The sequence below is a fragment of the Vigna angularis genome, chromosome 8, assembly GCF_016808095.1.
Source record: "Vigna angularis cultivar LongXiaoDou No.4 chromosome 8, ASM1680809v1, whole genome shotgun sequence".
Taxonomy (NCBI): Eukaryota; Viridiplantae; Streptophyta; class Magnoliopsida; order Fabales; family Fabaceae; genus Vigna; species Vigna angularis.
Window position 1 is genome coordinate 35,715,566 of NC_068977.1, and position 10,010 is coordinate 35,725,575.

The 10,010-nt window shown below is 37.0% G+C and overlaps 1 protein-coding gene across 1 annotated transcript; it reads right to left on the reverse strand.

Moving 5' to 3' along the window:
- Positions 1–450: 450 nt before the first annotated feature.
- On the reverse strand, positions 451–9,645 carry LOC108345607 (serine/threonine-protein kinase VPS15). The gene is made up of 11 exons (XM_017584228.2): positions 9,193–9,645; positions 8,202–8,324; positions 8,052–8,097; positions 7,729–7,889; positions 6,399–6,478; positions 5,928–6,033; positions 5,584–5,760; positions 2,390–5,500; positions 1,797–2,044; positions 1,621–1,720; positions 451–873 (listed from the first exon to the last, which is right to left on the reverse strand). Exons 1-11 carry the CDS (start codon positions 9,463–9,465, stop codon positions 697–699), a joined length of 4,602 nt encoding a protein of 1,533 aa, XP_017439717.1. The 5' UTR covers positions 9,466–9,645; the 3' UTR covers positions 451–696.
- Between the last annotated feature and the right edge of the window lie 365 nt (positions 9,646–10,010).

Consider the following 10,010-nt stretch of genomic DNA (forward strand, 5'->3'; position numbering starts at 1 on the left):
TAATTTTTATAAACTTTATTTTCAAATCCATTCTCACTCATCTCCAAATCCACTCAAATAAACAACAAAATATTTATCCTTAAATCTCATCAAATTTATCCACTCACTCTCTCCTAAATCATCTCCTCCAAGTAAACACAACCTTAAGGAGGGTGACAAGCCTGCGCTGAAAACATATTTTGGCAGATATGAAATCCGAGATGTAAGAAATTAACGTTGGTGTTATCGTCATATGAATTGATCAATGGCAACAAATTAATTGGGAGCCACAAAACATCAAAAGAGAAACCCTTCGTAGTGTAAGACACCTTCAAATTAAAGTGAGGTGTTTCTAAAAATATCAAAATCGCAACGTTTTCCTGGAAAACGGACGTTATATTATCAACATCATATTGAACACAAACGTATTCAATTGGTAGACGAAATATTCTTCTAACTATACAGAGGTAATATCACCAATTACTTGTAATTAACACTCAAGGGTATAAAAAGATAAGGTCAATGAAACTACCAATAATTCCCTGTTCATATATGCCTACGGTATAGATCGGGTGTACAGAAAAATGGAAAAATATATACAGAAACGGGCTTTAGTGACTACCTGGTGGGTTAGTTCCTATAACTTAATTTATATACAATTTTAACTAAGATCTGAGCCTACTTATGTACAAAATAACCAAAATGAACTTCAGAAATTTACTTCCAAACCTTGATGGCCCCATCTCTACCACTTGAAAGTAACAGTCTCTGGTTTAACTTAATAGAAGCCAAAGAAACAATAGAGTCATGATGGCAACCAGCAGAATCAGTGGCAGCAACCGCAAGAATTGCCTTTGCTGTCAGCTTGATTGTAAGAGGACGTCTTTTTGTCTCCTGTTTATAAGAGTAAAATATAAAAATTTAGCTACTTCTATTTGTAAACAATTCCACAGCATTACGAAGGCACAGTGAATATAACCCGTCAAATATTCACCGGGATAACAAGGATCCAAGAATTCAAAACGGTTTCGGCCACCCATGCTTTAATGTGTCATCCTATCACTGATTCCCTCCGTAAGCCTATTTATTTTCCCTTGTTCCATTCCTCAACATTATTTCAAAATTATAAATAAATAAAAAAAAAACTTCAACAAGACACAAGAGATTATATACAGAAATGACCTCTTTCAATTTGATCTATAACAAGTCATACATAGCAATATTTTCTCAAAGTTTCAACAAGGAAAAACTGTGAAGGAAGACAAACTTGGAACAATAATCTTCTTTAAGAAAATCATGAAAAGTAATTATTTTGGAAAATATTAAAAAAAGGATAGTTGAGTATGTCTAATTTCCTGACTTGTTCAGCAAAGGAATCATTGGCTATCCCTGGAAGTTGGGACAGAAAACACCAGGGTGAAAAAAAACGGATGATTGAACTGAACCAACCAAAAGCCAACTACTCGGGCCATATCTCAAGGATAGTTTAAGTATCTACAATGATATATTCTATTCAGCCGTGTAAAACCATAACCCACCTTTTCTAACTATTCTGATTGAAAACCTCCCCCTCAAAACAAATATTAATGCACACAACAAATAGGAAGCTTGAAAACACAATCAACGGAAAACATAAATTACCTGTACAACTTGCACCCCGAAACTAGATTTTGTTTCATAAAAATCATCATTTCCTATTCCTTTTAAGCTTGGTCCACAAATACAGTAACTTCTGTCAGGACTGCAACAAAGAAGACAAAATATTCAATCAGACCCTTCTTGCAAGAAAAACAAATACTGAAAGTTCGGCACAAAACCTGTAATGATCCCACCGACGTATCTTTAAATCAGTGCCTCCAGTCAACAAATCACCCCCAGGCAAGGGAAGTAATGAGCGAATACCAGGAAGGCGAGGAGGTGGTTCGTTTAGCTCATCAACTCCATACTTGCGATGAACATTCCGTCTTGGATCTGATTGAGAAGTTGGCTTACTTGAAGGTCTAGCCAAGGCCCAAGGCAGATCAGACATTTCAGCATCGCTCTCGTAATTGAACATCCTTAGGACCTGTGAGAAGAATTTTTAATTGTAAAAGACAATAATCAGAATATTACTAATATGAAATAATACCTATGATTCAAAATGTTTACATGATACATCATGGTTATAGAAATCTGGATACACAGATCATGTAGTAAGTCTTATGGAACCATCCCATAAGAAATTATGTTACACAACAACTCGAGCACTAATGAAAAAAACAAATGACAGAACTTCAATATAAAAAAAAAAACACTTTTCTCTGGATAAATAGAACTTTGAACTTAGTTGGAATATTTGTTGGCACTGCATCTTGTAGCACATCTAGCTTATTAATATCTATAAACAAAGAAAAAACAGTTAACCTCATACCTGGTGGCAGCTACCATTCTCTGCATTCCAAAGAGAAACTTCATTGCAACCTGCAGCCACATAAACAAGGGGCCTGGCAGCTGAAGACAAAGAAGCATTTGAAGGAGGAAGAAAGAGACACATCTTTTCTATAGGGCAAGCAAGAGAATACTGCCAAGAATTAACAGGTATAAGAAACCTCAGGTCCCAAAGTGTAATAACCCCCCGGGATGACCCTGATACAAACCAATTACCACAAGGCCCTGATGCCAGAGACGAAGCATAGCCCTCCTCAGGAGCAGCTCTAAGAGTCCAGGCATTGGAATTTGACCTAGTATCCCACAGATGAATGCCACAGTTCTGTGTGCTATACATAATGGTATAATTATCCACAGGGCAATTTAATAGGTTGAGTATGGCACCTTCTTTGATATCCTTCTTTGTGATATCAGCAATGCCAGAATATTTCTCGACAACGTTTCCTAGACCTCTAGACATATGATCAATAGAAAACATATGAATAAATCCATCAGACGCTCCAATTATAACTTGTGCAGAACCTGGAAGCATTGCTGCACACAACACTCGGCTTCCCTCCAGGTGATAAGTTAGCTTAGACCTGAATGAAATGTCTTTTTCTAGCTTTCTGGAATCCCAAATCTTGACTGTAGAATCATCAGATGCACTCACAAAGAAACTATGGTCAGCAGATATAGCAATGTCATTGACGGCTGATCGGTGCTCCTGGAGGTGTGCAACCAACACCCCACGGGGCCTCCAACCAGAATCAGGAATGGAAACTCGAGCATGGGATGGAAATCCTGATAGATCAGTTTGGGCAGTTGCATCTTCCATAGCAATTGAAGTGCCTTGAACATTAGCAGATGATCCCAAATCTTGAAACGTGCTATTAACATAGGCAGTCTCATTTTCCCTGGCATCTGGTTCATGTACCACTCGATGGAACTGTTTAGAGCCATTGCTGATGCTAAACGAACCTGAAAAAAGCTTTGGTGCTGGAACTGAACTAGCCAAATTAAAGGACGTGCTTAGTGGATTAACCCAGGGCATTGCAGATGAACTAAAACCCAGAGAACTCATTGGCAATGGAGGATCAGATGCAGCAGGCAGAATTCCCATTCCCCGCCGGTCCACACTGAAGGAGTACAGAGGTATGCCTTCTGACGGCTTTTCATAAGTCAAACTGTTTACACCACTAAAATTTGGTGTCATAAATCCTGAAAACTGTAACTTCTCCATGCATTGAGTATCACGATGTCCTGCAGCATTGCTATCATTATGCACAAAGGCTCCCATGTCTCTCAATTTTGCCTCAGCTTTGTCACAATCAATTATCCCTGGCTGTTGGAAGCCAGTGCTGACAGTTTGTTGAACCCCAGGACCTTGTTGCTTGTCAGTCCAGTTGTTTAATGAGTCCAACTCTTCAATTCCTTTTTTCAGTAAATCCATTTCCCATAGTTTAGACTGTGAAGAACTATACCATATTTTCCTTTGTCTTTCTAACATGTCCGAACTCCTGGAGTTCTCCAAGACTTCGTAGAAAACCTGTCTTGAGACGGGAGGTTTTAAACACGAAAGCAGAGCCCTCTCAGAAGCAAGAGACACAGGCTGCCTGCGGAGGAAAGGCCGTATAACAGGAGCAAGGAAAACATAAGAATCTACTGCACCCAAGCACTCACTGCTAGCAGCAATAAAAGAGACAATCGATCTCCGTACCCATTCACTAGGATAACACAATAAAGGAAAGCCACGCTCTATCATTTGAAGTAATGTCCTCTTACGGAAGAAACCATTTTTACATAGAATAGACATACATTCTACAGCTTTAACGATGACTGATTCCGTCATGTCACTTAAAGCTTGCTCAATATAAGGTAATAAATATTCTTCTACACTTCTTTGCCCCACAAAAAAGCAGACATAAACTATTTTTTCATAGAATACTGTCCTTAATTGCTCATCCCGATCATTTAAGAAAGCAGGAAGAATGGGTAAAAGAGAGTCATTACTCTGTCTCACACCAAAGAAGTAGCACAGTTTGCCAATATCCTGAAGAAGTGCTCTCCTTATATTTGGGGTTTGCTTAGGACCCATAACAAGTTCTTGGACAACCTCCGCAATGGATTTCCTCAGCTGCAGAAGTTGAACTTCGCCATTTATCCTTTTCATTCTTCCAGAAGTCTGATTGGATGATGTCAACGGTTTCTGTGACAAACTCAATTCATCAAGGACACCTGCCTCACTCAAGCTTACTGAGTGTATCAGGAATCCATAAGCAGTCAGTGCCAGTTTAGCTATATTGCTGGCATAGCATATCCTCACACTTTCCTCAGGATCATCAGGAAGCATAGAAAGCATTGGAAGAATATACTCAGGAAATATCTTCGCATCACTGGGAGGAAAATCCCTCACTAAGGGAAGAATGTCACACAAAGTCTCCAAAGCAGCACAACGGACAATTGCTGCTGAATCTGAAAGCATTACAATCACATATGGGATAACACGCTGCAAACGATCTTCATCATCAACATATAGGGCAGACGCCTTCAACAAGAGCACAGCTGCCCTCCTCAGGTGAGGCAACTTGATATTGCGGATGCAAGAGCACAGCAAAGAAGTTATCAACACCATGCCTTCACATCTCATACTATCCTTTGGTAAAGGTAGAAAAGGAATTCCAAATGTATCCGATTGACTATCATACTCAGACATCAATGAATTCAAATCATCCATGGCAATACTTTTCAAAAATGGATGATCATTTCCTCGAAAAGCATTGGAGATAGTTTGAAGCAGTTTACCAGTTTGCAGATTTGTTAGATTTTCAGGGAAGGTTGAATTATGTGCATTTCCTGCTACATCCGATGGACTATTATTTCTTTTAGCATCCCTCAGTAGGCTATTAATACCACCAAGAAGTTCATAGTTCTCATGGACTAAGCCTTTGCCTATGTCATCTCTCTTCCTCATTGAATCCTTCACGAAACTCACACTTCCTTTAGCAACCATCTCTTCCAAAAGTTCCCCAGAAGTAGCAGCTACATCATCATATGACTGATTGTCCATCATTTGTTTAAGTATCTCCGGAAAAGCACTTTGGCATAGTAAAACCTATACAGAATAGTCAAAGCAATCAGGTAAAATAAACAAGTTACCGAAAGTATCAAATCCCTAATGATAGCATATAGGTATACCCTCATGTCGGAATGAAGAGGACTCCAGCAACGGTAAAAATCATGAAGAAATGGTGAAAAATAAATCGGAAAAACAACTGCAGCATATTCCTTCAGATATCTTTCAGCAGAAAATCGGGACTCTGGTTCTAACTGGATCATGTGCAATATCATTTTACGGATCCCAATATCTGGTATCTGCACCCCATAGAAGATACATATAAAATATTAAAAAGTGAGTCATGAGCATCTGTAGCGTATGTCTACTGATGGTACTACAGGAATACCGAACAAGACTAACAAGTGCATGCATAAATATATATATATATATATATATGTGTGTGTGTGTGTGTGTATGTATATACTTTTTCAAGGTGTTGACTTGGATCATATTGGCCTCTGCGATAAGCAAGAAGTTGAGACAGTTCAAATAGTGGCTGCCCCTCAAGGAAAAGTTCAGCTATTACACACCTGAAGATATAAAATGATATTTCAACTTAGAAAATAAAGAAAAAAAGCATAACAAGAAAATAGTACTTAAGAACATGATATAACTACAACACAACATTAGTCATTGCTTCCAAAAAATAGAGCTAGAGAGTCAAGGTTAAACATAAGTTTACATAAAACTAAATCAACAGCAGAATTAAACATCACCTCTACCTCACCATAATTACAGTAGTATAAGGTCTTGCAGATCAATTATTTTCTGCATTGCTCTAATAACTTAATTAAATTACATGTGCATAAATATTCCTATTTTTAGCCTGAAACATAGATGGTTGAAAAACTAGATAACATCTACGTTAATATTCTTGCAGTAAAAGAATGCTCACCCAACAGCAAATATATCCATATAGGGTTTTAAGGGGGTATCTTGTGCCACCTGCATCTCCCCTCCATGTTCATAAAATCTCTGAAAGCAACGCCCCAAAAATAATGAACAAAGAAGAAATAGAGAGAACGAGAGGGTTAGTAACATAATCATGTTAGGTATAAACAAGTAGACACTAACAAGAAAACACGTAATCAGTGGAACAAAAAGGATTAACAGTTTTTGTCACTAACTGCATTTTCTATTTGAATAAAACAAAAGATCACAACAAACTTTGTGCAATAAAGGTCAAAATTGTTAAATCAACAAAAAGAAAGTACATAAATTGCCCCTCTAAGATCATGACAGATTTTTTGTTCATGTTAGCTTCAATTCTCAAGCACAGAAGTGTTTTATTTATAAGCTTGTGGTGAATACTTAATTAAATTAAGCCTCTAAACAGAGGGTTATGTAGTAAGCACTCCACTTGCCTCTTTATCCTAAAACCTCTAATCGATTAAAACAAGGAATAAGAGAATATACACAATAATATCATATTTAACAGTTTAACAACATATATTGTTGATCTAACTTCCAACTCAGTTTGTTAGGGGTTGGAAGGTATATGAGAGAAGAAGGTATAGGAGAGAAAGAGAAGGCCGAATGGTGGGAGGCGGAGAAAGGTCAAGCCAAACGGTGGAAGGCAGAGAGAGGTCAGGCCAAATGGTGGAAGGCGGAGAGAGGTCAGGCCAAACGGTGGAAGGCGATGAGGAGTTGAGCCGAACGGCTGAAGGCGGTGAGAGCTCGAGCCGAGCGATGGGAAGCAGTGAAAAACCTGAGCCGACCAGTTGAAGAGCTACTATCCTAACTGATGTAGGAGTTAGGATAGGCAGGAAATATTTAGTAATAATTATAGTAAATAGAACTATATCCTAGGGAAATATTCAGTATAAGTTAATTATAGTAAATAGAGCTATATCCTAGGAAAATATTCAGTATAAGTTAATTATAGTAAATAGAACTATATTCTAGGGAAATATTTAATATAAATAAAGCTAGATGCTATTATTAAGGGCATGCTTTTGATTATTGAGTTTGTTGACAGGCAATTGTAGTCCTGTGAGGAAGGTTATGCTCCCAACTATCATTGTTTAAGGAATTCTATTACCATCAATAAGAGAAATTCATTCTTTCATTATCGTTTTCTGCCTACTGTGATCGTGATTGATTACGTCTCCTACTCGGAAACGTAACACAGTTGCAGCAAAAATGCATCTTGGATGAGCAAACAATTGAAATAAGATATACAACAAAAAATAAATGAAATAGACAAAAAGGGAAAAAGAAAAAACCTCAGGTGCAAGATAACATAGTCTTCGTCCACCAGTGTCAAAGAAAAAAGAGAAATCAGATGGGTCATCATATGGAATGTATGTGGGTTTGAAAGAGGCAAAGTCAGCAAGGTAAAGCCAATTGGAGGAGGTAATCAGCACATTCTCACACTTGATATCACCTTAAACAAAATGCAAATTTATACAAATAACATCAATGCACAGTCAAGCCGTGATAAGAGAAGGTACATTATCATCAGATAATAAATCCTTTTCCACTCTGTCCTCCAGTTTCTTATTGTACACATCTTTAAAGGATGGACTTCAGTTAAATCAAAACTTACCGTGACACACTCCATTCTCGTGGCACTGGTTTACAGCTACAAGCAACTGCACATTACCCCCAAAACAACAAGTCAATAGAAACAAATCCAATTCCGGCTCCACCCAACACTAACTAAAACAGTAGATTAGGAAAGAACGACGAATAATACCTGAAAAGCCAACCATTTCTTCTCAACAAGACAAAGAAAAGGTCGAGTGCTTAACCTATCATGCAGATTATGAAAGAAATACTGCCTCAAAAGGTAGGCTGCTTTATCCGTTTCTTGCCAAAACTGCAACACAAGACTCTCACATGCTCAGTTCCAAACAATAGCGTGATTTTGGAAGTGCCAACAAAATTGATTATGAACAAAAATAGATTTCCCAAAATGAATTATCCTTGAAGTTATTTTTTATGTCTTTTTCTAAAAGCAAGTTGTGTTGTATTTAAAGACACTTCAAATTACAAAATGACGCAGAAGCTAACACTAGCTGTTTATGCTTTGACGCAAACTACTGCAGTTGGACGACAAACCAAACAGACATAGGGTGTGTTTGAGACAATTGCAAAAATAAAATTATTCTAATAATCAATTATATGTCTTTTTAACAACCGATTATAATAAAATAATTATTATTTGGGTAAGTTCGCTGAAAGAGGTCTAAAACAATTTCCTTTGAATGCAACAAAAAACAAAATCAGTTTTTTATATAAATCTGAAAAGGAAAAGAAAATTATAAGCTACAAATTTGCAGAAGCAAAAAAACACTAATTTTTCAGTTTTATTTTTTGTAAAATTTTCAAGTGTTGATCCAAACACAGCATTATCTGCAAACAGCTTTTATTTCCCTAAAAACCAGCTGTAGATTTCAGCTGTCACCAAACATGCTTACTAGGGACACTCAGTATAATTATTTTTATTCATGCAAGAATCACATAAAGGTACTTCAACTCAATCAATTCCAGAGTCAAAATTAATAATCAAAGCGGAACTAAACATATAAGCATTCACCTAAAATCACATTAGCTCGTATAACGTCAATTTTTCAAAAATATACTAAATCGAAAATTCTAAAAATGAACTAATACATTGATTAATTAATCAAGTAATTAAATATAAAAATGATGGAATGAATTGATTCAATAAAGCAGAGGGAGACCTGAAACGGCCAAACGTGAGGGTGATCGATAGAGGTGAAGATTTGTTTGATCTGAGAGAGACGGCGTTCGTAGTCGGAGAGATCGAGGAAATCGCCGCGCTTGAAATAGACCTTGACGAGTACCAAACCCTCGTCGTGTTTGCACTGAATAGACTTGAAGAAACGGCCGCGACCTAACACCTCCTTCAGAACCAGATTGTACGTCGACGGCAGGTCATGCAGGTAGTACTCCGACGCCGAAACCTGCGTCGTGCGCGCGATTTTGTTTCCCATCGCGCTTCCGTCTCGCGATTAAGTGCTTCTACTGCTTCCCATTGTCTTTCGCTATTCTTCTTAGCTGAACAAATAAATACGCTTCGGATTATTAATATTATTATTATTATTATTATTATTATTATTATTATTGGGAGTGTTTGTTTGGAAGGAACTTCCAATTCCAAATGCAAACGCGGTTGCGAATGAAGCAAAATATTTAGCGTCGCAATGGAATCGAATGATTCTTTACGTACGGTTCTGAATGGCCGGTTCGGTTCACTTGAACGTGATACCGTGGACTAAACTGTTTCGTTCGGACTCAGTCAACTTTTTCAGTAGTTTATGTAATCCAAACTAAATCAGTTGGTTTAAGATTGCTTAACTCAGTTAAGATTATGTAAAATTTTATTTTAAAAAATACAAAATATTATTAAAATATTTACACAAATTAGTACTAAATGCTTCGAAAAATACTCAAGTTAATAATATAATAAATAAAGTCTTAAATTCTTAATAAATATAATTATTAAATTCGTAATAATATAAATTTTAAGATAAGTTTA

Excerpts from the sequence above, each read along its gene's own strand:
- LOC108345607 (XM_017584228.2), bottom strand. The coding sequence starts at position 9,465 with ATGGGAAACAAAATCGCGCGCACGACGCAGGTTTCGGCGTCGGAGTAC. Across the intron at positions 7,890-8,051 it reads CGAGAATGGAGTGTGTCACG|GTGATATCAAGTGTGAGAAT; the intron begins GTAAGTTTTGAT and ends ATTTTGTTTAAG. Across the intron at positions 5,761-5,927 it reads CAAGTCAACACCTTGAAAAA|ATACCAGATATTGGGATCCG; the intron begins GTATATACATAC and ends TATGGGGTGCAG.